At 50.4% G+C, this 26874-nt stretch overlaps 1 protein-coding gene across 1 annotated transcript in view; it reads left to right on the top strand.

Moving 5' to 3' along the window:
* ap2b1 (adaptor related protein complex 2 subunit beta 1) overlaps positions 1-26874 on the top strand; it is a 249959-nt gene that overhangs the window by 84846 nt on the left and 138239 nt on the right. The window contains exons 11-14 of the mRNA XM_070856807.1: positions 785-950; positions 1514-1612; positions 6834-7093; positions 11615-11813. Of these exons, the coding sequence (XP_070712908.1) occupies positions 785-950; positions 1514-1612; positions 6834-7093; positions 11615-11813 (724 nt within the window). The remainder of the gene's footprint in view (positions 1-784; positions 951-1513; positions 1613-6833; positions 7094-11614; positions 11814-26874) is intronic.

The following is a 26874-nucleotide window of genomic DNA, read 5'->3' as shown; positions in this document are numbered from 1 at the left end:
AGTACTTTTCAAGTGTAGTCACTGTTGTAATGTAGGAAATGCGGCAGCCAATTTGTGCACAGCAATGTGATAATGACCAGATAATCTGTTTTAATTCGCCTCTAATCTGCCATTGGAGCTTCTGAAGGAAATTTGCGTGCAGAGCTATCCGATGCTCACTTATATATAACTCACGTTTCTGAGCACGCCTTGGCCAAAGTCTGGTGCAGCTGCCAGGGAAGTGCTGGTCTAGCGCCCCATTTCTCCTCTGTGTTGCACCTCTTTTTTTGCGAGTGCTATTTGGGAGCAGAGCAAAGGAAAATCTACCTTGTTTTATCTTATTTTATTAGCAACTTTATTTTAATTACATTCTTCATTAGTATTCCTTATAGTGCAGTTCCAGATTATTTGAAGCAATCCAGTATGTTTTCTTCAAAGAGTTTTTATGACAAATTTAAAGAAAATTGCCACATACACACTATAGAAAATGATCTGAATCGAATTAATCACACGCCAAAAGCAGAGTAGCCACCAATCCTACAGAGTTTCAGAACGGTCCACGTCAACTGAAAACCCAGTCCATGCTGGAAACTTAAAACAGGTGCAGGAGGCAAAGACACCGGTCCACTAAGAATTAAAATACATGTACTCCAAATGAAAAAGGGCCCTCTTGTACCAAAAAGAGGCTAAGAAAGAATGGCAATATAATGTTAAACACCAAACTTACTTAACTGAAATCACCAATGTTTTGGTTAAAATTGGTTAATAAAGTTGAAGTAATAATCATGCGACTTTGATTTGGCAGGTATGAGAGCATCATTGCAACCTTGTGTGAGAACTTGGATTCACTTGATGAGCCGGATGCACGGGCAGCCATGATCTGGATTGTGGGTGAATACGCAGAAAGAATTGACAATGCTGACGAACTGCTAGAAAGCTTCCTTGACGGCTTCCATGATGAGAGTACCCAGGTAAGGTTACTGGGCTCCCTTAATGACTGCTAATGTAGTGAAAGAGAATTATCCACCCATGATTTATTACAACGTTCCTGAGTTGGGGATCATCGAGGAAAGGGGGGAGCTTCTGGGAAGGAATATGGATGAATGAATTTTCTTAAATTTGCACCTCCTATTTACTAGTTAGGGTCACTATACTGCCTTAGCCAAGCAGCTTTTGGGGGGAGGCAAAGAGGGGACAGCACGAGAGGGGGCCTGGGTGACTTTATGATAGGAGGGGATTAAAACAAAATGAGCTGAATTAATTAATATTGAAGATTTGATACTGGGGACTGTAAGCCATTGAAATACGAAATGAATATCATGGTTGTGTAATGTAAGGTTTCAAGATTGGAGAGAGTTAACGCAGTGAAGGCTGAGGAATGCATGGATCTTTCTTTGGAAGACACTGCAATAATTTCTGTGCATCAATCCATATACCTATCAAGCAAAGATGATTTGCTGCTGATTGGTGGATGAAGTTGGGAGATTTAGTAATTTTTGTGATTTTTGTTTCTCCCCCCCCACCCCCCCGACAGGTGCAACTGACCTTGCTTACAGCAATTGTGAAATTGTTTTTAAAGAAGCCGACAGACACTCAGGAGCTGGTCCAGCAAGTCCTCAGTCTGGCAACACAGGTAGGAAAACCAGTGCGCACTCGGAGTTTGTTGAGCAAGTGTCTTGAGTTTGTACTAAAAGGAACATTGTGCTTAGGACATTTCTGCCGCATGTTGCCAGATTTTAAAGATCTGGGATGAAGACATTTCTTCACCCATTTGATCTCTTCACATTTTGAGTTTGTAAATATCACCGTGGGAGGATCTTGATGCAATTTGTGTTACAAAATGCTACTGTAAAGTGAAATCTACCTTTCAAGGGATTAAATTCACAGAACAGCACAGCTTGGTGATAAAGATTAGGAGTCCGACAAAGAGTCTGAACCAGAGTGTTTTAGATGATAAAAGGTGGCTGAGACATTCCACGAACTTATTGAGGTAGGGATGTTTCTATTCATGGCGATCCCAGAGTGAAGAGTCTGCTGAGAATATAATCTTGGGAGAGGCGGTAGTCAGCTCAGTCGGCAGGGCTACTGGTGAATCCCTGAATGAGGAAGGGCCTGAAAGCCCTGCCCTTTCACTTCCTGTGTTGCTCAGAGAGGATAGGAAAAATGTGACACTTGGGCAGATTTTAAACAGTGGGCTGCAAGTTGTAGGTCTGGGCCCCAGAGCTGGAAGCTAAAATGCAGGAAATTAGTTTTAGGAATTAAAGAAAGACAGACTTGGATTTATATAGCGTCTTTCATGACCACCGGATGTCCCAAAGCGGGTTACAGCCAATGAATTATCTTTGGAGTGTAGTCACTGTTGTAATGTAGGAAACGTGGCAGCCAATTTGCGCACAAGCAAGCTCCAACAAACAATGTGGTAATGACCAGATAATCTGCTTTTTTTGCTATGTTGATTGAGGGATAATTATTGGCCAGGACACTGGGGATAACTCCCCTGCTCTTCTTTGAAATAAGGTCATGGGATCTTTTACGTTCGCATGAGAGAGTATACGGGGCCTCGGCTTAACAGCTCATCCAAAAGGTGGCATCTCTGACAGTTCAGCGCTCCCTCAGCACTGCACTGGAGTGTCAGCCGAGATTTATGTGCTCAAGCCCCTGGAGTGGGACTTGAACCCACAACCTTCTGACTCAGAGGCGAGAGTACTACCCACTGAGCCACAGCTGACAATTAGAAGGAAAGGTAATGCCAAAAACAAGTCAGTCAGCTTTTGAAAAGGACAGGTGTGCTTTTTTTCATTTTGTGAGGAGAGAAGCAAGATTGAGTGAAGGAAGTGTGATTTGCTTTCACTGTTCCTCGACTTTACTGTTACTGGTTCATATGAGCTTTGATCGCTAGTGTTCCACAGTCTCCCCACTGAAAAATTGGTGAAATGTATGTGAGGGCACGATATCCAACTCAGATCATAAAGACATATTGTTACATTCCTGGGTTGTGCGATTGTATAATTGGATATTGGGCCGTCGAGGTGGATTCCTGAACACAAGATGCTCGGATCGTTTGAGAGTGACCAGAACTGTTTACCAGTGGCAGACCCCAAACTTTTAACCATTAAATCCCCAACCGTATTGTCTTTAGATTAGTGTCCAATTGTTCCTTAAATGCGTTCAATGTTCTGGACTCAACCACCCTATTTAGTAATCTGCTCGAGCTCTTGTATAGACATTTTTCCTGACATTTGTCCTAAATTCTGTCTGCAATGTGGAACCTGTGCCCTCTTGTCTTACTGCCCTGGCATATTTAAAAGTATTGATCAACTTCAATAGTTTATTCACAAACCAAAGAGGGAGGGAGGACATTTGAAGCTCAAGTCAACCAAAACCTCTTGCACATCATTCACTGTCCAGCTTGAAGCCAATGGGTACCCTTTTGGCAGGAGATGGATTGAGCAAAAAAAAATTAATTCATATATTTTAAAATTAAATCAATGCACTGTGTGCCATTACAGGCAGCTCCGTATCATATAGATTTCCACAAGTTAGGTTAATTATTTATATACGTCTGTAAGGTTTTCCACTGAGATACCCCCTTTTTGAAGCTGAGAGGTCCTAGTTTATCAAGTGTTTTTTCTTGGCTTCCTCTGACACTGGGTCAGCCTTGTAGCTGGGTACTATACTTGTATTGCAGGGACCAGAACTGTATGAGATGCTTCAGCTACAGTCTGACCCGGGTACTGTACAGCGTCAGCATGATCCCTGGGCATTGGTACTCAACTGATATCACGCTGGAACTGGTGAGTGACAAATCAGCAACCACCCAAGTGATTTGTTGCATATCCAAGTACCATTTTTGTGTGGAGAAATATGTTATTCCATTTCTAATTTTAATTGGACTTATAAACCTTGCAATGTATATATATTCTCACTAAAAATCAAATGTTATCAATCAAATGTGTGGGGTCCAACAGTGGAATCTAATAGATATCCCCACATGTGGAGCTGGCCAAAACTCGCGTGTGGCCTGCCTAACTTGTGGAAATCTATATGATACGGAGCTGCCTGTAATGGCACACAGTGCATTGATTTAATTTTAAAATATATGAATTAATTTTTTTTTGCTCAATCCATCTCCTGCCAAAAGGGTACCCATTGGCTTCAAGCTGGGCAGTGAATGATGTGCAAGAGGTTTTGGTTGACTTGAGCTTCAAATGTCCTCCCTCCCTCTTTGGTTTGTGAATAAACTATTGAAGTTGATCAATAAGTTTCCCCAGTAAAGTGATTGTAGTCGGTAACTCCCCAATTGTTTAGCAGGTAAATGCACTACCTAGTGCTGCAGTAAGGAAAGCAAACTAGGAGGGTTCCAGTTCCCTCATCTGTGAAGGCAGGATTGGATTCGGCTGTGATGCTGCTCATGGCCAATTAACCTGCCGATGCTGTGTCTAGGCTTTCACTCAAAAGACCATTTGAGTGAGGTGCCTGGCTGTGGAATCCTACACTGTTAAAAAGCCCTGCCTCCACGTTGGGAAAGGAAAACTTAAAACTCTTGTACTTTAGTATGAAGAGCTTTTTGAGATAAATTGGATTTGGAATGAATTCAGCTTACTGATACAGAAGAAAATCTTTGAAGTGCACAAAATGTAACTGGAAATTAACAGCCTGTAATGAAATTGGCAAAGCACACACTGGAAATGATGCAGTTTAACATCGTTTCAGCATTAGGGCAAAATCAAGTATTAAACTCACTCCATTTAGAGTTGTCCGAACACTATAACCAAGGAAGGAGCACTGAAATCGTCGGAGCAGTCGTGTTATACACTGCGTCCTGCTACATTGGAGAGTTCTGTAATGCTAAACTCTTTGGTACACTCCTTACCTCCCTGATCTTTCATTCTCCCTGCAGTGTACAGGCACTTAAAACCTAATCTTGGCATCACCCAATCACTACTAGATTTATCTCTCTTCACTATCTTCAACTTTGATGGTGGCCTGTAATATAGCCTTTGGCCCTTCACTGGGTTCTCAATAAAAATAAAAATGAGCTGCCAAGTGCACCAAAACGGATTCCATAATATATTAGCTCTCTTCTTGGTTGAATTTCATGAAATGGATGTTTTGAGTTGAGGTGAATGAAGGATACTGAAATAATTTACACAACATAATCTTCATGATGGTCTGTAAACTACTGACTATCTTTTTTCAAACACTACTTATCTGTTGACTCAATGCTGTTAAACCAAAGGTGATGGGGAAGGCTGATGCATAGAGAATACAAATTGGGTAACCGATTATCCCAGTACTTTTCTCCTGCCTGTGTCTGTAGCTGCGTTTTCCCCTTTTCCCTTTGTGCATCTTCTATCTGGTGCACACTGATCTGAATAAATAAAAGTCGTGAGTTTGTGGCCTGTGGAGCTTTTAAAAGGAAAGCATTTGGTGTGCGATGTCCATATTACTGAGTGGCTTATTTGCAGACATATTGTGGAGTCAGTGCTAACGGTAATGTAGGATTTTATTGGAGATGAAAAGAAAACGAAATGCTGAGACTCTGACATAGAAGTGCTGGAAGTACACAGGAGGTTAACGTTAAGTCGACACCTGGAATGTTGATCTTGCTGTCTCTTTCAGATCCTGACTTGACATTTTGTGTATTCCCTGCGTTCACAGGATTTTATTGGAATTGTGTTTCTAGAGGAGTAAGATCTTGTTACAAATACAATAATGAAGGTGTATGAAATTTATTCAAGCAAAAATACAACCCAATCCCTGTAGGTTTAAACAGTGAAGCTGTGAGTTTGTCCTTTCTATCTCTGATCTTCCCTCTATCCATTTCAATGAGGTTTATTCAATCCACTGTGCAATTTGGCTAAGATCCTGAACTTTTATTGCCAACCTGCTCATAACAAATGCCTGACCATATTGCCAATTGCTGCATTCATCTATTAATGGCAGCAGCTATCTGATGCTGAATACCAGATTTTTTTGTTTGTCTACTGACTTTTCAAACTTCCACATAAAACCCACACACACATACACACACAAACAACAATTCACCAAGGCACTTGTGTGAGGTTGAGGCATCTACGTAGTCAGATACTATTTCAGTAAAGTGCTTCTCATTCCATGGAACTTTACTTGCACAATGCAAGGTGCGGGTTATTCTGTGGTCCTATACTGCATATATACTAGTCGTAGTCAAGTAAATATTGTACATAGGCTCATTCTGTAATCTAAGATGCTTGAAGTGCCAAGATCTGGTGCACACAGCTAAATAAATAAAAGTAGTGAATTCTTGGCCTGTGGAGCTTTTAAAAGGATGTCCATATTACTGAGTGGCTTATTTGCAGACATATTGTGGAGTCAGTGCTAACGGTAATGTAGGATTTTGATGGGAAAACGAAAAGAAAACAAAATGCTGAGACTCTGACATAGAAGTGCTGGAGGTACACAGAAGATTAATGTTCAGTCGACACCTGGAATGTTGATCTTGCTGTCTCTTTCACACCCTGACTTGACATTCTGTATTCCCTGTGTTCACAGGATTTTATTAGAATTGTGTTTCAAGGTCTGGGTGCTTCAGTATGGAATACCAGCAGCCCTCTTGTGAGAGTCTGCAGTCTATAGTTTCAGGTGGTGATATACCAAGTCTTTTTAAAACTGCACTTCAATGGGAGAGAGAATTCTATGACCCTCACAGATTTTTTGCGGTGTTTACAATCAATACATTGGTGTGCTTAAAACACATGTAATGATTTATTTACTGACAGGTTCCAAACATTGGGCTCGGAGTAACCTGCACAATTATGCTATGTGACAAAGGCTGTAAATTTACTAGTATTTAGTGTTCTGTTTGTTTCTAGGATTCCGATAATCCTGACCTCCGTGACCGTGGCTACATTTATTGGCGTCTGCTGTCAACGGACCCTGTGGCTGCAAAAGAGGTGGTTCTGTCTGAAAAACCGCTCATCTCTGAGGAGACAGACCTGATTGAACCAACACTGCTGGACGAGCTCATCTGCCACATCGGGTCATTGGCATCTGTTTACCACAAACCTCCAAATGCGTTTGTAGAGGGCAGCCATGGGATTCATCGCAAGCACCTGCCAATGCAACTTGGAGGGTTAGTGCCAATAAGAGCAAAGCTATAAAGCAGACAGATTTGGTCAGACAATTTTTGTTCAGTGGAAAATTGCAGGCTTGATATCTTCATATACAGAGCGCTCTAATATCCGGTACCTCATGACCCACTTCATCTACACAAGAAGATTTGATTTCGTACTAGGTGGCACTAATTGGCCCTGCAGTGTACATTAGCATTTTCATACGTGATGTTACATTGCTTGGCACCCTTGGCTAAAGTTAATCAAAAACTACAAACCCCAAAGCGAAAGGCCTCTCTTATTGGTAGTCTGATGAGAAATAATCTTTCTTCTAATAATTAAAAAAAGAGCTAACTGTTACTGGCCATCTTGTACTCAGTCACACGCAAAAATGGGTTGTACGTGTGTTGACCAGCCGCAAGCACTGTGATATTGGACAGGTGTAGATGGCCTCTCCAAATCTGAGGGAACCGCAGACTCAAAAACAGTGTGACAGAACTGGCAGGATGCAGTGCTCATAAAGTGTACATTAGGTTATTGTGTTGCAGCTTGCTCTGATGGGATTGGCAGACTCATTTAAAGCAATTGTATTTGATCTTGCGAACTTGAGTGCAAGCCACTGAGTTAGCAGAGTATGGGGTTATGACTGAGATTTATTTACTTTATGAATAACCCAATATGGAGGCTACAATGCTTGGGCAGCAGTACATAAAACCTGGCGATGTGGACATGGGAACATAAACCATGAAACAAGGGACGATCGTTTGGCCCAATGTGTCTGCTTCTCATGGTAAATCGTAACAATTTGCATGGTTATGGGCTCGGTGTCTAATTTATTTAATAATTTGAGGGAGGTGGGAGGTGCCTAATCACAAGTAGAACTTCAAAGTGTGTTGGGAATATTTTTTGTAGCAGTATGTCTAGACACAAGTTACTTGGTTGAAAGTAATATAGCAGTCCTGATTCCTCCTACACCACACAACATCCAATTCTGGCCTCAATGCAGCCCTGATTTTCATTGTTACACCATTGGCAACTGTGCTTTTAGTTGCCTCGGCCCTAAGGTCTGGAATTCCCTCCCTAAACACCTCCGCTTCTCTACCTCCTTCTCCTTCTTTAAGATGCTCTTTCAAACCTACCTCTTTGACCAAGCTTTTTGACCGCATTTCCTTATGTGAATTGGTATCACATTTTGTTTGATAACGCTCCTGTGAAACGCCTTGGGACCGTTTACTATTTTAAAGGCGATCTGCAAATGCAAGTTGTTGAACAAAAGTTTGGGCAGGGGTCTTGCTCCCAGTATTTTGCAAATCTCATTATTTGTCTGGCTTTTAGTATGCCCTAGGATTACACGCTATCCATTTTTTTTTTATCCCATCCTGCCCGCCTATGGGTTAAATGCATAACTTCCACTTGGTAAGTGCCTCTGATGACATGCTCAAAGTCAAGAAACTACATCTTCTGCCACAAAGCTTATAAAAATGTCTTGGCTTTTGACTGTGTGCCAGTATTTTGAAGCTAACAGCTTTCCGTTTGGTGTTCTGAAGTAGAGTTATCATTGTGGGACTGACGTGGACTGAGCAAAGGTTTTAATGTGTAAGGCCTGTTTACTTATAGATTTCATTTTCATGCATGTGTGTAACAGCTGGTTTCTGAGCTCTTGTCAGGTACAGGTTGGGAGTTCATTGTATGGAGTAAATGTCCAGAAAAGTAGCAACGTTGCCTTGAAGCTGGAGGCTATTCCTCAATTTGATATTGAGCATATTTCAAGACAAGTGAGAGGACATTGTATTAGCCAGTGTGGTGGACTCGCGATGTTGGACAATTTTGATTTTTGTCATGGATTAATATTTATTAACTCATTCAGAAACGTGGAAAAATATCTCGTTGACAACCGAGTCAGAAGTTATAGAGATATGTATAGACTCCAGTGACCAAGCACTTCATGTAGTCTGATGGTTCCTGTCTCGTGTGGTGTGAGATGTCACCTGTGGGGGACATCAGGCTGCGATTGAATTGTAGCGATGTGAGGATGGATACATTTTCTAGAGTTTTGCTCAATAACTTTAAGATTAAGTGTGGGGTAAAGTCTGTGATAGAGCAAGTTGTACTTGGCCTGTGTATGGAGTGAACTGAATGACTTTATATCCTTCCATGTTTTAATGTTCAAACAATGGAGAATTATCTCTCATACTTGTCCTGCTGTCTGGCTGATGATTCCTCTCATTAATTTCCTTCAAATCACACACCCTCAGTGTGTACAATCTCCAATGCTCTTGCACTATAATGACTAATTCTGCACCTTCACCACCTCCAGGCCCTTCTATCGGAGTTAAAAAATAAACTTGCATCAATCGTTCGAAGATAGTTTCTTCATCTCTCTCAAATCTAAATAGCAGCTGTCACCTTTTATACTTTGAAGATTCCATCCAAAGTCCTCCATCAAGTATCAATATTTCATGGCCTCACATCTCTGTTATTAAAGCTGCCTCCAAGAGGCACAATTTCTTCTTTGACCAAAGATGACCTTACCCTGAACAACTCTCAACGTTCCATAAAGAACTCATCCACACATTACTAGAATGTTACTCCCAAAATCTGTCCTAACGCCTCTCTGGAAGGGAACATTTATGATAGGCAGTCATGCTGTCACCTTTCATCTCCAGCTTGTGTGACAACCTGTCTCACCTCTGTCATCAATACTAGCCTGGTCCATGCTCCTCTGAACTTGCTCTCCTGGTCTTCCTAAGCTCCGAATGTACCACCCTAGAACTCCTTCCTTGATACTGCAGTATGTTGGTATCTTGACTCATTACACAGTCTTGTATTCATTCTCACCCAGGACCTCCATCCTGTGAAACTTCTTGCCTCAGACTTTCCTTCCTCTTGCAATGTTCCTTATTTACCTCGCCTCTTTTCCCCTTTCCAGCCTTGTTGCTCCCTGTACAATGGGGATTGGCTCCTCTGTTTGGTTTCTCAATTTAAGCAAAAAAAGAAGTGACAGTGAGTGTTGAGATGTAAGCAATAACATTATTTATAGTAGGGCCTATTTAGAACTAAACAAAATGTTTAATCCATAGTGTTTACCATTGTTTGACCATTTAAAATTTATAGCAGTCAAGAAGGCCAACACTTCTTTGGCCTCGCCCTACCCAACCCAGAAGAACATAGCATAATTCGAGGTCATGTTTAAATTTTATCATAAATGCAATTTGTAATGGTTAGAATTTGTCTATATTTCCACTTTCAATCGCCGATGAATGGGAACTGTTGGCATAGGCACAATGGACCAAATGGCCACCGTCCGTGCTGTATGATTCTATGAACTGAGTCTTGCTGTACCTTCTATACCACCCTTCTGTTCTCCAATCACTTTTCCCCTTGACTAGCTTTTTGTTGATCTCCCTCACCACCCCCCACCCCCAGAAAATAAGTTGATGTGGCAGTGTTGGGGGAATTTCGAGTGTCCATAATCACCATTGGGCTCTGTTTGCCCTTGTCCTTTAATTAATACCGTCTGCTTTTCTGCACTGTAATGAGGGGCAAAGCAAGTTGTTAAGTTTGTATTGAGGAACAGTACAATAATTTGAATTGACAAAGAAAATGACATTGCTACAGTTTTAATCCCCGAGGACATATTTAACCCAATAAAATTCAGAAAAGATTGAGATGCTTATTACTAGGAGCCAACTGCATATTGAAAACGGATAATATTTCCATTCCAAAAAGTTTTGTGTACTGCCGTGGAGCCCTCCAGACACCTTACCCTTGCATGTCTTTACCATATGGGGATCGGAGCTAAAAGTCTACAATAGCTGTTTAATTGAATTTTTTGTCATGAAAGTTTTCACAGCTGAGCTCTTGGCTGGAGATGAGCGGTTTGTGTCCTTGTTATTACCAACCTCTCCTCAGTGGTGGGTTGCAGGGCTGTGATTGGCAGGAACCTGAGCGAAGAGCCTTGAACTATTTGTCCAGGAACGTAGTTGCTGAGCATCCGTAGAGGTTTCAATTTTCAAACCATTTAATGGCTGGGACGGCGAGGGAGCATACACGCTGTAACATGGAATCACAAATTGCACTGTAAAATGTGACCAGAAAGCTGATGAGTGACTTTGAGAATCTCGCTGCCTTCGTTCATAACATTGGTCCATTATAACTTGGGTAAATTGACAATTCACTCTCAGCTTGTACTGCTATCACTGATCTGCATACATTCAATGTTAGCTCCTATACATATTCACTAAAACTCTAACATTATATGCACCAACCATAGATCTGCTGCATCTTAAGGAAGGGATAAGCTGCAATTATTGGAGGGCCTGTATCTCAGATAGCTGTTTGAATGGTGTACATTTTCTGTCCAAGTAATGTGTGTACATGTATTGTTAGCATTTGATACAGAAATCAGTGACCGATCTGATGTGATCTGTGTACTGTCAATCATTTCCCAAGAATCTCCTAATTCTCCGAGTTTGAAATCGTTCCACTTGCTTTGTGTGAGAGTAGGTACTGTTTTAATAGTATCTTTCTTTTTTCTTTAGAGTTGAGCCTGATAGTCCAGTTGGACCAACCACTACGGCAAACTTGACTTTGGAACAGCAGCCTCAAGTTATTCCATCCCAAGGTGACCTTCTGGGTGACCTCCTGAACCTTGACCTGGGTCCCCCTGTCAATGTACCACAAATGTCTTCAATGCAGATGGGAGCTGTGGACCTTTTGGGAGGTGGATTGGACAGTCTGGTATGTTGTTTTTGATGATGAATTTCTCTACTTAAATTTAATTTTGGGGGTAAACAAGCTTGTGATCCTTATTTGACTTCTGGGAGATTTATTTCACAAAGGAGCCGTAGGTGGCTATGTCTAGTGTGGGCAGGTAGTTAAGTGAATGAGCCCTTGAAATATTATCAGCCAAAAATGAGCAACAAATAGATTTGCACAAATGCAGTTTTAAATTAGGATTTTCAACAGTTGTTTAACATATGTGTGAGAAAGTGATCTGTTGAGACAGCAGGAGCGCAGATGAGAAATACGTGGGCCCGGAATTTGTGGTCAGCGGCAAAGCGACGGCAATCGCCACTGACCTCAAAGAAAGCTGCCCACACAGATCTCGCGATCTCTGTGGCAAAAACTTAAGCTTTCTCGATGTTCAGTTAATTGTAGCGCTGTCTAAAGGGAATCCCTAGCATAGAGCAGCAGTGATGTCATCAAGCTGTCTAAGCAACCAGTTACATTGAAGAATTCTCACAGACAGCAAACCAGGAAATAAAAAGCATGGATTGAATTCACTTTTTAAATATTTTACAGAGCGCAAAATAGATCAGGACATACACATGGGGTTTAAGATAGAAGCTGAAATATCACAAACAAACTTTTTTTTTATTATTTTAAAACATCTAGTAATTTGTTTCCATCATAATGGAGAAATTGTACTCCATAAATATACAATTCAATTTTCAGGGCCAGAATGTTTGTTCAGCAATCAAGATGCCGTTAAAACCCGAGTTACACGTATTCCAACAAGGCGTAACTTTTTCTGGGGTGTTTAACAGCATAATTAGATCGGAAAAGCTTAAGTTTTCATCAGTTTAAGTGATTTCACTGATTGCCGGCTGTGGAGAGTTCCACAACGCAGCCTGTGGTGGAGCAGGGAACGACTGACCGCAACTTCAGGATTTCTGCGTTTATCTGCGCATGCGCAAAATCCTGAAGTTACGGTCAGTTTCAGAGGGGAGATGACAGCGAACACTGAAATGTTTGCCATTATTACCACCGCAAAATCGTGGCCAGGGCTGCTGCTCCTCTAATGGAATTACAGTTAGGCAAATTAATACAGCTGATGGAGGAACCAAGCACCTTAAAGGGGAACGAAAATGGCATAAGTCAAGATTTTCTTTCATAAATGTCGTCCTGTTATCTTTTAAAGGACTATAAAATGTCATCTTGTTATCTTTTAAAGGACTATCAGGGAAGTGAGCCGTACAGTTTTAAGTACTACTGCTGCTGTTCGGAGAGTCACATCATGCGCTGTTTTATAATGACAGGAGGGTTGTGCCTTGTATTTAATGGTGAATCTCCCCTAACCTTGCTTGTAGTTAGTTGGAGGAAATGTCTATTTGTTGTAACTGGCTGAGAAAGGTTACAGCGCCACCTCTGGAGCAAGTGAGAACAGCATTAATCATTGCATTCAGTGATTTGTAAGGGCGGGCTTTTGACAGCATTACCAACTTAACAATTTTAATATATTGTAGATTGATTTTCTGTGGCATTACTCACAAACAGTAAAAATGGTTTCCCTTTCTGTAACTCTTCCTGGTTCTTCCCTACTCTAATTTTTTTCAAGTCTTTTTATTTCTATCTGCTTCTTGCACACATTTCTTGTTGTCTGTCTCTCTATCTCCAACTCATTTTTCTCACTAGTTTCCTCTCAATCTTTCTGTAAGTTTCTCTTCTGTTTTGTCTCCTGTCTCTTCCACACGCATGCCAGTATTTTGATGTGGCTTTCATAAATGTTGTTTAGTGAAAGTCTCTATCTGCCATTATGCAGCAAGGCGACAGCCAATATTTGCCAGATCACAAGTGGTGGTGGTGGGCGGGTGGCAGCAAGGTTATGCAATATCAGCTAACGGTGAGAGAAATGGCGGGGGAAGAGCCAGGCGTGTGGAAGGAAGCGAGCAGAAGGAATTGGGGCCTGGGTCAGAGTTGGAGGAATGCCTGGGGCGCTTGTGAGTTTAGGTTAGGCTTGGGGGGTTGGCGGGGGGTGGGGCAGGGGGGAGGGAATGGCAGAGAAATGGGATCTGGACTCTGGGAGCACTTGGAGGAGAGGGTATGAGATTTTGGAGAATTCTGAAAATTTGGGAGCATTTGGAAGGAGTCAGGGATCACACACAAGTGAGAAGGAGTTGGGATCTCGGATCACTTGAGGGAAGGTCGGGTCTGGGATCGCTTGGCTTGGTGCTCCAAATCCCAGACTCAGATCAGCGAATAGACCCTAAATTAGAAGGTGAATAAAGTCCGTTGTGGAAAAAGTGGGGCTGTTTCAATGATTGGTAATTGTGCTGTTTCTTAAGAGTTGCAACTAATTGGGAGACTTGTGCTTGCCTTGAGGACCTCTGCACGAATTCTCTTGCTGTTTTCCTGCCCTCATTAAGCACCACGGCCTGCTTTGAGACTTCCATCCTCTTTATAGTCCCTCTAAATGCAAATATTTGCATCAATTAATATACTAAACATAGTACCTGGAGCACAATGATGAGCAACCTTTGGCCACAGCTTTACTTACCCAGTGTACTGTTGAAGCCTATATTTGATTTTCTGTGGTGAGGGTAGCTTGCACATATAACTGATGGAAAATCCACCATCGGGCAGGCCTGTTCTATTTTTATTTCCGTGTTGATCTATCGTTAGTGGTCTCTCCGGGAATGTGCCTGCACGTTATGGCTGTGATGTCACTAAGTACAGCCCACATTACTGAACAATCACAGCAGCCTCTCCTTCTGGGACCATCAGTTGCAACTTTGCTACAAGAAAATCAGCACTAAATATCGGAATCAAATTTATTTTGATGTCAACCTTTGCATTGCTCCCGTTGCGATAACTCATTAGAATGATATTTCTGACCCATCCCTCCATTTAGTTATCTTGTCCTGCAGTGCAAGTTCTATTTTTGATGGGGGGGGATAAAATCATTGCAATGTTTGACCTGTTGCCTTTAGATGATGCAATCGGGTCTAAGCTTAACGAGCTGCTTTTTGATTGGCCGATAAAACACTTTAAAACTGGTTGCAGTCTGTCAAAGTCCCAGTTGTAACTGTTGTGTTCTGCTTCTCCCAAGTACTCGGTGGAGGAGCTGCAGAAGATGGCACTTTATCTTTTGGGGCTTCCTTTGATAGTTCAGCTACTTAAGGTAGCAGGGGACTAACACGACAGGTCGCAGGTTTGATCCCTGTCTGAGAGTTCGTTCATTGCAGCTAGGGCAGCACTGTGCCTCTTTCAATTAGCTTCTTGGTTAGGAAGAGAAAAATCAGCCAGTGTTTTTGCTTCGTGTGGGTTGTGTATAAGTGTGTGTGGGTTGTGTATAGGTGTGTGTGGGTTGTGTATAATGTGTGTGAATTGTGTACAGGTGTGTTTGGTGTGTGGGTTGTGTGTATGTGTGGGGGGGGGAGCTATGTATGGGCATGTGTGGGGAGGGCGGTTGTGTATAGGTGTGTGTGTGGGGGCGTGTGTGTGTGTGGGTTGTGTATGGGTTTGTGTATAGGTGTGTGTGTGGGGGCGTTTATGTATAGGCATGTGTGTGTGTATAGGCGTGTGTGTGTTGGGGGGTAGTATATAGAGGCGTGTGTGGGGTGGTTGTATATAGGTGTGTGTGTGTGGAGGGGGTTGTGTTTTGGTGTGGGATGTGTGTGTGGGGCGTGGTTGTATATAGGTGTGTGTGTGTGGGGGGTGGGGGGGTGGTGGTTGTATATAGGTGTGTGTATGGATAAGATTCGTCTTGGTGGTTTTGCCCACTGGGCTTGAATAGGATGCCAGCATTGCCCAAGCTACCAAGTGAAGAATGGCCACTTGGTCAAAGACTGGTGCCTGTGGAATGGGAGAGAGGAAGGACATTGATAGAAAAATGAAAGGAGGAAGAATAAAACTTTGGCCAAGAATACTATGAGAGTGGTGCTGGCCAGCTCAGTGTGCAGGCGCACTCTGCAGTGGGATCAGCTCACTACAGGGTTCACGGACAAGGGTTAAATGGGACATACTGGGGCAGCTGGGAGAAGGAAATAATATAGTGATAATAAAAAGAGCGGTGAATGACAAAAGAGCTTGGAAGTAAATTAATGGAGAACAATAGGGAGATTAAAAGTAAAATCAGAAAATGCTGGAAATACTCAGCAGGTCAGGCAGCATATGTGCAGTGAGAAACAGAGTTAACATTTCAGGTTGATGACCCTTTGTTAGAATTGGGAAAAGTTAGAGGTGTAACCCCCGGGGCGCCTCCCCTCCCTCGCCTCCCTTGCCTCCACCCCGGGGTGCCTCGCCTCCCTCGCCTCCACCCCCGGGGCGCCTCGCCTCCACCCACGGGGCGCCTCGCCTCCCTCGCCTCAACCCCCGGGGCGCCTTGCCTCCCTCGCCTCCACCCCCGGGGCGCCTCGCCTCCCTCGCCTCCACCCCCGGGGCGCCTCGCCTCCCTCGCCTCCACCCCCGGGGCGCCTCGCCTCCACCCCCGGGGCGCCTCGCCTCCCTCGCCTCCACCCCCGGGGCGCCTCGCCTCCCTCGCCTCCGCCCCCGGGGCGCCTCGCCTCCCTCGCCTCCGCCCCCGGGGCGCCTCGCCTCCCTCGCCTCCGCCCCCGGGGCGCCTCGCCTCCCTCGCCTCCGCCCCCGGGCGGCCTCGCCTCCCTCGCCCCCGCCCCCGGGGCGCCTCGCCTCCCTCGCCCCCGCCCCCGGGGCGCCTCGCCTCCCTCGCCCCCGCCCCCGGGGCGCCTCGCCTCCCTCGCCCCCGCCCCCGGGGCGCCTCGCCTCCCTCGCCCCCGCCCCCGGGGCGCCTCGCCTCCCTCGCCCCCGCCCCCGGGGCGCCTCGCCTCCCTCGCCCCCGCCCCCGGGGCGCCTCGCCTCCCTCGCCCCCGCCCCCGGGGCGCCTCGCCTCCCTCGCCCCCGCCCCCGGGGCGCCTCGCCTCCCTCGCCCCCGCCCCCGGGGCGCCTCGCCTCCCTCGCCCCCGCCCCCGGGGCGCCTCGCCTCCCTCGCCCCCGCCCCCGGGGCGCCTCGCCTCCCTCGCCCCCGCCCCCGGGGCGCCTCGCCTCCCTCGCCCCCGCCCCCGGGGAGCCTCGCCTCCCTCGCCCCCGGGGCGCCTCTCCTCCCTCGCCCCCGCCCCCGGGGCGCCTCGCCTCCCTCGCCCCCGCCCCCGGGGCGCCTCGCCTCCCTCGCCCCCGCCCCCGGGGCGCCTCGCCTCCCTCGCCCCCGCCCCCGGGGCGCCTCGCCTCCCTCGCGCCCGCCCCCGGGGCGCCTCGCCTCCCTCGCCCCCGCCCCCGGGGCGCCTCGCCTCCCTCGCCCCCGCCCCCGGGGCGCCTCGCCTCCCTCGCCCCCGCCCCCGGGGCGCCTCGCCTCCCCCGCCCCCGGGGCGCCTCGCCTCCCCCGCCCCCGGGGCGCCTCGCCTCCCCCGCCCCCGGGGCGCCTCGCCTCCCCCGCCCCCGGGGCGCCTCGCCTCCCTCGCCCCCGCCCCCGGGGCGCCTCGCCCCCGCCCCCGGGACGCCTCGCCTCCCCCGCCCCCGGGGCGCCTCGCCTCCCTCGCCACCGCCCCCGGGGCGCCTCGCCTCGCTCGCCCCCGCCCCCGGGGCGCCTCGCCTCGCTCGCCCCCGCCCCCGGGGCGCCTCGCCTCCCTCGCCCCCGCCCCCGGGGCGCCTCGCCTCCCTCGCCCCCGGGGCGCCTCGCCTCCCTCGCCTCCCTCGCCCCCGGGGCGCCTCGCCTCCCTCGCCCCCGGGGCGCCTCGCCTCCCTCGCCCCCGGGGCGCCTCGTCCCCCTCGCCCCCGGGGCGCCTCGCCTCCCCCGCCCCCAGGGCGCCTCGCCTCCCTCGCCCCCGCCCCCGGGGCGCCTCGCCTCCCTCGCCCCCGGGGCGCCTCGCCTCCCTCGCCCCCGGGGCGCCTCGCCTCCCTCGCCCCCGGAGCGCCTCGCCTCCCTCGCCCCCGGGGCGCCTCGCCTCCCTCGCCCCCGCCCCCGGGGCGCCTCGCCTCCCTCGCCCTCGCCCCCGCCCCCGGGGCGCCTCGCCTCCCTCGCCCTCGCCCCCGCCCCCGGGGCGCCTCGCCTCCCTCGCCCTCGCCCCCGCCCCCGGGGCGCCTCGCCTCCCTCGCCCTCGCCCCCGCCCCCGGGGCGCCTCGCCTCCCTCGCCCTCGCCCCCGCCCCCGGGGCGCCTCGCCTCCCTCGCCCCCGCCCCCGGGGCGCCTCGCCTCCCTCGCCCCCGCCCCCGGGGCGCCTCGCCTCCCTCGCCCCCGCCCCCGGGGCGCCTCGCCTCCCTCGCCCCCGCCCCCGGGGCGCCTCGCCTCCCTCGACCCCGCCCCCGGGGCGCCTCGCCTCCCTCGACCCCGCCCCCGGGGAGCCTCGCCTCCCTCGCCCCCGCCCCCGGGGCGCCTCGCCTCCCTCGCCCCCGCCCCCGGGGCGCCTCGCCTCCCTCGCCCCCGCCCCCGGGGCGCCTCGCCTCCCTCGCCCCCGCCCCCGGGGCGCCTCGCCTCCCTCGCCCCCGCCCCCGGGGCGCCTCGCCTCCCTCGCCCCCGCCCCCGGGGCGCCTCGCCTCCCTCGCCCCCGCCCCCGGGGCGCCTCGCCTCCCTCGCCCCCGCCCCCGGGGCGCCTCGCCTCCCTCGCCCCCGCCCCCGGGGCGCCTCGCCTCCCTCGCCCCCGCCCCCGGGGCGCCTCGCCTCCCTCGCCCCCGCCCCCGGGGCGCCTCGCCTCCCTCGCCCCCGCCCCCGGGGCGCCTCGCCTCCCTCGCCCCCGCCCCCGGGGCGCCTCGCCTCCCTCGCCCCCGCCCCCGGGGCGCCTCGCCTCGCTCGCCCCCGCCCCCGGGGCGCCTCGCCTCGCTCGCCCCCGCCCCCGGGGCGCCTCGCCTCGCTCGCCCCCGCCCCCGGGGCGCCTCGCCTCGCTCGCCCCCGCCCCCGGGGCGCCTCGCCTCGCTCGCCCCCGCCCCCGGGGCGCCTCGCCTCCCTCGCCCCCGCCCCCGGGGCGCCTCGCCTCCCTCGCCCCCGCCCCCGGGGCGCCTCGCCTCCCTCGCCCCCGCCCCCGGGGCGCCTCGCCTCCCTCGCCCCCGCCCCCGGGGCGCCTCGCCTCCCTCGCCCCCGCCCCCGAGGCGCCTCGCCTCCCTCGCCCCCGGGGCGCCTCGCCCCCGGGGCGCCTCGCCTCCCTCGCCCCCGGGGCGCCTCGCCTCCCTCGCCCCCGGGGCGCCTCGCCTCCCTCGCCCCCGGGGCGCCTCGCCTCCCTCGCCCCCGGGGCGCCTCGCCTCCCTCGCCCCCGGGGCGCCTCGCCTCCCTCGCCCCCGGGGCGCCTCGCCTCCCTCGCCCCCGGGGCGCCTCGCCTCCCTCGCCCCCGGGGCGCCTCGTCTCCCCCGCCCCCGGGGCGTCTCGCCTCCCTCGCCCCCGCCCCCGGGGCGCCTCGCCTCCCTCGCCCCCGCCCCCGGGGCGCCTCGCCCCCGCCCCCGGGGCGCCTCGCCTCCCTCGCCCCCGCCCCCGGGGCGCCTCGCCTCCCTCGCCCCCGGGGCGCCTCGCCTCCCTCGCCCCCGCCCCCGGGGCGCCTCGCCTCCCTCGCCCGCGCCCCCGGGGCGCCTCGCCTCCCTCGCCCCCGCCCCCGGGGCGCCTCGCCTCGCTCGCCCCCGCCCCCGGGGCGCCTCGCCTCCCTCGCCCCCGCCCCCGGGGCGCCTCGCCTCCCTCGCCCCCGCCCCCGGGGCGCCTCGCCTCCCTCGCCCCCTCCCGCGGGGCGCCTCGACTCCCTCGCCCCCGCCCCCGGGGCGCCTCGCCTCCCTCGCCCCCGCCCCCGGGGCGCCTCGCCTCCCTCGCCCCCGCCCCCGGGGCGCCTCGCCTCCCCCGCCCCCGGGGCGCCTCGCCTCCCTCGCCCCCGCCCCCGGGGCGCCTCGCCTCCCTCGCCCCCGCCCCCGGGGCGGCTCGCCTCCCCCGCCCCCGCCCCCGGGGCGCCTCGCCTCGCCCGCCCCCGCCCCCGGGGCGCCTCGCCTCGCCCGCCCCCGCCCCCGGGGCGCCTCGCCTCGCTCGCCCCCGCCCCCGGGGCGCCTCGCCTCGCTCGCCCCCGCCCCCGGGGCGCCTCGCCTCGCTCGCCCCCGCCCCCGGGGCGCCTCGCCTCCCTCGCCCCCGCCCCCGGGGCGCCTCGCCTCCCTCGCCCCCGCCCCCGGGGCGCCTCGCCTCCCTCGCCCCCGCCCCCGGGGCGCCTCGCCTCCCTCGCCCCCGCCCCCGGGGCGCCTCGCCTCCCTCGCCCCCGCCCCCGGGGCGCCTCGCCTCCCTCGCCCCCGCCCCCGGGGCGCCTCGCCTCCCTCGCCCCCGCCCCCGGGGCGCCTCGCCTCCCTCGCCCCCGCCCCCGGGGCGCCTCGCCTCCCTCGCCCCCGCCCCCGGGGCGCCTCGCCTCCCTCGCCCCCGCCCCCGGGGCGCCTCGCCTCCCTCGCCCCCGCCCCCGGGGCGCCTCGCCTCCCTCGCCCCCGCCCCCGGGGCGCCTCGCCTCCCTCGCCCCCGCCCCCGGGGCGCCTCGCCTCCCTCGCCCCCGCCCCCGGGGCGCCTCGCCTCCCTCGCCCCCGCCCCCGGGGCGCCTCGCCTCCCTCGCCCCCGCCCCCGGGGCGCCTCGCCTCCCTCGCCCCCGCCCCCGGGGCGCCTCGCCTCCCTCGCCCCCGCCCCCGGGGCGCCTCGCCTCCCTCGCCCCCGCCCCCGGGGCGCCTCCCCTCCCTCGCCCCCGCCCCCGGGGCGCCGCCCCTCCCTCGCCCCCGCCCCCGGGGCGCCGCCCCTCCCTCCGTCCCTCCACTCCGCCCCCTCCCCTCCCCTGCACCTCCCTCCCCTCCCCTCCGCCCCCTCCCTCCCCTCCCCTCCACCCCCTCCGCTCCACCCCCCTCCCCTCCCTCGCCTCCATTCCGGGGCTCCTCCCCTCCCTCGCCTCCACCCCGGGTTGCCTCCCCTCCATCACAGGGCTACTCCGAGGTTGACTGCAGCGTGTCTCTCTGCTTGAGTAAAGGCAGTTCTGCGAAAAGAATAGTCGATAGAGAGAAATTAAGTCGCAATCTAAATGCCACAAATAGCTAATGAACAACTGGTGATCTGTTGGTTCATGTACTTACGGACCAACTTTACAAACCAGTTCAGTTCCTTGAGTCCATTAGTGATGTAGAATTCCAGCGTCCGTGTTCTCGCTCAGCTCGACATCCCCAGCATCGAAGCATTGACCACGCTCGATCAGCTCCGATGGATGGGCCACATTGTCCGCATGCCCGATACTAGCATCTCAAAACAAGTGCTCTACTCAGAGCTCCGACACGGCAAGAGAGCCCCAAGTGGGCAGAGGAAATGTTTCAAGGACATCCTCAAAGCCTCACTTGAAAAAATGCAACATCCCCACCGACACCTGGGAATCCCCGGCCCAAGACCGCTCAAAATGGAGGAGAAGCATCCGGGAAGGCACTGAACATCTCGCGTTTCTTCGCCGGGAGCACACGGAAGCCAAGTGTAAGGAGTGCGCGGCACCCCACCCACCCGTCCCTCGAACCACCGTCTGTCCCACCTGTGACAGAGACTGTATTGGACTCATCATTCACATGAGAACTCATATTAGTGTGGAATAAATGATCCTTGACTCTGGGGGATTGCCTGAGAAGAAGGAGGAGGAGAAGGAGGAGGAGAAGGAGAAGTAGACGTAGCGTCGACAAGGAGATTATTATAGGACTTTGCTTTTCAAAGCAAAATTTCTGTTTTTGTCATTAAATTATGCATTTAAACTGTTTAAATGGATTTAGCACACATACATTTAACAGAGATGTCACCTTAATCAAATTCTCAGACTTTTGAGGCTAATTAACATTATACTGTAACATCTCTAAAGCAAGTGTAGTGCAGTCTGTCGCCTGGAGATTAGTTGGACATGGCGAGTCTGGTGGTCCAGTGCTGATTTTTATGCCGTTATCGTTGCTGAAAGAGAGGATGATACCTGAAATCTGAGTGCTGGTTGTAGTGGGTCGCCAATTCCTATTGAGCTCATTGAAGGTCCAGTAGTAATGGAGGCTCGGGTTTTACATGCCTCGAATAGAAAACCCTCTGGCCATGAAAATGATTGAGGACGAACGATCAGGTAATTAAAAGTCAGAGTCCCACGCCACTCAACTTTTACCATGAATTTGTTGCAAAAGAAAAGAATATGATAGTAGCGTGTAGTACTTGTCTTTTTAGTTCACTGTTGAAGAAATGACTGCTGGGTGCAAGAACAAGTTCTGAAGTTCTTGCATTAAATTGCTTGGTATGAAGCATGCCCAGCTTGATGTGAGGCGGACCTGCTTTGACATTCGTCAAGTAGTGTGCACCATCTAAAAGTGATGAGACTATTTTCAAACCAGATTCCAGGTGTATTCTAAGCAAAAAGAGATAGTGAAAGAAAAAAAACCTCAAAGGGGTTAGCTGACAAGTTCCAATACTGACGACTCTTTTGCGCAACAGTTTCTATGAAGGATTTCTTCAGATTTATTTTCTCTGAGGGATTAATTTTAGAACCATTGGTTTCACTGTTTGAGTAGGCAGCTAAACCATTCCACAGCTTAGACATCCTAAGCTAATAAAATCCCAGCAAAATCAATGCTAAGATTGAATCGAGTCATGCTTGTTTAGGAGTGTCAGCTGCAAATGCTTCAGTTACTTTATGTGGTATTAATATAAACTGTCAGCTGAGCTGTAGCATTGCTCACTGGTAGTGTCTAATCTGGAGCACGACTGTAATATTTAGCTGTTGTTTTGACCTGTGCCTTTAAGGCCATTGGAAAATCCAGGTAACTGCAGTTGCTTAATACAAGCATGTAAGATTATTACAGAAGAGGAAGGCCATGAGGGTGAAGAATTCCTAAAATGTCTCAATCAGTATGTTTCTAGCCCAATGAGGAAGGAGGCATTGCTGGATCTAGTTCTAGGGAAGAAGTTGGGCAAAAGGGAGTGTGTTTCAGTGAGAGAACATCTGGGTTATAGTGTTCATAATATAATTTGGTTTAAAATAGTTACGGAAAGGGACACAGAAAACTCAATGGTGAAAATAACCAATTGGAAGAGAGCCAATTTCAGTGATTGGAGAAGGGATCTAGCACAAGTGGACTGGAAACAGATTGGGCAAGAAAATAGTAAATGATAAATGGGAGGCCGTCATTAGAACATAAGAAATAGGAGCAGGAGTCGGCCATTTGGCCCCTCGAGCCTGCTCTGCCATTTAATAATTATGGCTGATCTGATCTTTGCCTCAACTCCACTTCCCTGCCCGCTCCCCATAACCCTAGACTTGCTTATCGCTCAAAAATCTATCTATCTCCACCTTCAGAGAAGAAATTCCTCCTCATTTCCATTTTAAATGGGCCCCATATTCTGAAACTATGCCTCCTAGTTGTAGATTCCCCCATGAGGGGAAACATCCTCTCTGCATCTACCCCGTCGAGCCCCCTCAGAATCTTATACGTTTCAATAAGATCACCTCTCATTCTTCTAAACTCCAATGAATTTGGGCCCAACCTGTTGAACCTTTCTTCATAAGACAACCCCTTCATCACAGGAATCAACCGAGTGAACCTTTTGAACTGCCTCCAATGCAAATATATCCCTCCTTAAATAGGGAGATCAAAACTGTACAGTTGTAGCAGGACTTCCCTACTTTTATACTTAATCCCCCTTGCAATAAAGGCCAACATTCAATTTGCCTTCCTGATTACTTGCTGTACTTGCATGCTAGCTTTTTGTGTTTCTAAGCAGATGACACTAAGCTGGGTGGCAGTGTGAGCTGTAAGGAGGATGTTAAGAGGCTGCAGGGTGACTTGGATAGGTTTAGGTGCATGGGCAAATGCATGGCAGATGCAATATAATGTAGATAAATGTGAGGTTATCCACTTTGGTGGCAAAAACAGAAGGCAGATTAATATCTGAATGGTGACAGATTAGTAAAAAGGGAAGTGCAACGAGACCTGGTTGTCATGGTACATCAGTCATTGAAAGTTGGCATGAGGTACAGCAGGCGGTGAAGAAGGCAAATGGCATGTTGGCCTTCATAGCTAGGGGATTTGAGTATAGGAGCAGTGAGGTCTTACTGCAGTTGTACAGGGCCTTGGTGAGGCCACATCTTGAATATTGTGTACAGTTTTGGTCTCCTAATCTGAGGAAGGACATTCTTGCTTTTGAGGGAGTGCAGCGAAGGTTCACTAGACTGATGCCCGGGATGACAGGACTGACAAATGAAGATAGACTCGATCGACTAGGCTTATATTTACTGGAATTTAGAAGAATGAGAGTGGATCGCATAGGAACGTATAAAATTCTGACAGGATTTGACAGGTTCGATGCAGGAAGAATGTTCCTGATGTTGGGGAAGTCCAGAACCAGGGGTCACAGTCTAAGGATAAGGGGTAAGCCATTTAGGACCGAGATGAGGAGAAACTACTTCACTCAGAGAATTGTGAGCCTGTGGAATTCTCTACCACAGAAAGTTGTTGAGGCCAGTTCGTTAGATATATTCAAAAGGGAGTTAAATATATTCAAAAGGGAGTTAGATGTGGCCCTTACGACTAAAGAGATCAAGGGGTATGGAGAGAAAGCAGGAAAGGGGTACTGAAGTTGCATGATCAGCCATGATCATATTGAATGGTGGTTTAGACTCGAAGGGCCGAATGGCCTACTCCTGCACCTATTTTCTATGTTTCTATGTACAAGGACCTCCCCCCAACCCAGATCCCTCTGTACCACAGCATTTTGTAATTCCTCTCCATTTAAAAAATAATTTGCTTTTTGATTTTTCCTACCCAAGTGCAAAACCACACATTTTCCCACATTATACTCCATCTGCCAAATTTTTGCCCACTCACTTAGCCTATCCATTATCCATTTGCAGATTCTTTGTGTCCTCAAGGCGAGGAAGTTCGGGCACAAGCCAAACATGTACCCATAGGAGGAAAGAGCGAGCGTTCAGCGCTCGAGCTCCCTGAGGAAATCGAGATTAAAATAAAACAGTAAAAGGTTTATGACAAATCAGACAGTCGAAAACCAGGCAGAATACAGAGAGTGCAGGGGTAAATTAAAGAAGGATATAAGAAGGGCAAAGAGAGAATGAGAAGATTAGCAGATAACATAGAAGGGAACCTAAAAATCTTTTATAAACATATTAAAAAGTAAAAGGATAGTTAAAGTAATTTTGGGACCGATATTAGGGACAAAGAAGGAAATCTTCTTGTGGTGGCAGAGGGCATGACTGAGGTACTGAATGAGTACTTTTGTTTTCACAAAAGAGAATGAAGTTAATGTCGCAGTAGAGGAGGAGGCAATAGAGCTATTAGATAGGATAAAAATAAATATAAAGGAGGTACTAAATAGGTTGGCATCACTCAAAGTTCACAAGTCACCCAGTCCAGATGGGATGTATCCTCGGTTTCTGAGGGAAGCAACAGTGGGAATAGCAGAAGCTCTGACCACAATCTTTCAATCCTCCTTGACAATGCGAGTGGTGCCAGAGGATTTGAAGGTTGCAAATGTTTTATCCCTATTCAAAAAAAGGGGAGAGATATAAATCTAGAAAGGGTGGTGGATGCAGATTCCATAGGAAATTTCAAAAGGTAATTGGACGTGTACTTGAAGAGAACTAATTTGAAGGGTTATGGGGGAAAAAGGTGGGGTGTGGAACTAAATTGGACAACTCTTTCAAAGAGCCGGCACAAGCACGACCGGCCAAATGGTCGTCTCCTGTGCCGTAAGATTTTTCAATTTTGGCCCCTCTTGGTTCATCCATCCAGACAGATGCTATTATTGCAGTATCCAATCGCCTATTAATGATTTCAGGATTTATGCTTCTTTTGCTCTATCCAGAAGCCCATTCCATGTATTGATCACACTGTGAAGAAAGACTGCCCTAATTTTGCCTTTTATTAATAGTCCCTTGTCCAACTCTCGTAATCAGTGTTCCCCAGCTACCTTCCCTCAGAGCTTCCAATGCCACTTATCAGAATCCCAAAACCCCCCATCTCTTTCGCCCCGCACCCCCCCCTGCCCCCACCAATCTGCAGAGCTCCCAACTCCCCATAGTGTTCCCAGTTCTAACTTGTTCTTTCCACATCTGGCCCATCCACGATTGCTCCCTTCCCCATACCGTGCTTCCCCTGCGCTGTAGTCTCTACTTTCAGTCCCACTCAGCTGCAGCACTTCCCCCTCAAATGCCATTTGGCCTGATCCTGACTTGCTCCTTTCTTTCTTTCTCTGCTGCAAGTACTGCATCGTCACCCCACCTGATCCTGATACCCACCTCCGAGACAGAAATGAATTCTATCACTAAAAGAACATGTGCGAGACCCACACACAGACTGTGAGGTTGCACATAAAGAATTAGAAAGTGGAAAAGAATCCGAGACACTGTTACAGAAAAAGTTTTCTTTGTCTGTGAGCAGCACCATCAGAAACCAGCTAAGTGTACATAAAAAATCATATTGAGAGACAAAAAAACAGTGTGTGTTTTAACTGGTCTATCAAACAAAGCCCATATTGACCAGACCATTCAATCGTGCAGCCAATAATATACAGAACAGAATGCCCAGTCACATCCTTTATTGACAAAATTGACGAAGGTTATTATCATTCTTGTTCTAATTGAATGAGCAGCACTGAAGAAGCTTCAGCCACTGAACCATATAATTGTTGATGTCAACAGAAAGCGGGCTTTGTATCAAAGTGGCAGATACTCAAGTACAATTTATTTTGTAATTTCTAAACCACTGCTATGATTTATAAAAAGTAGCATTTTCATGAAAGTCTTTTTGTGTTTTTCTCCCTTTAGTCTGTTTGTTTCCCTGGGTTGTGCACCATACCTGCCCTAAAAGCTTAACCAAGACACTGAGATATGTAATGGAGCAACTCCAGCTGGCTTTCCTGCTCACCTGGCCAGTGCTCAGTTTTATGAATGGCATCGCTAATATTGAGGACACACTGGGTGGGTGATTGTAGTTGTTAACCCACATCCTGTAGCTTTATGGAGCTCATTATACTGTCCCACTTATTCTTAAATAACACCTAGACTGAGCAGGCGATTCTTGATCTTGCATACCGAATGCAAGACGTAAACCCTAGATATGAT

This window comes from Pristiophorus japonicus, chromosome 16 (assembly GCF_044704955.1).
Source record: "Pristiophorus japonicus isolate sPriJap1 chromosome 16, sPriJap1.hap1, whole genome shotgun sequence".
Lineage (NCBI taxonomy): Eukaryota > Metazoa > Chordata > Chondrichthyes > Pristiophoridae > Pristiophorus > Pristiophorus japonicus.
The sequence above is the reverse complement of the archived record's forward strand: the minus strand, read 5'-3'. Positions and strand labels throughout refer to the sequence as shown.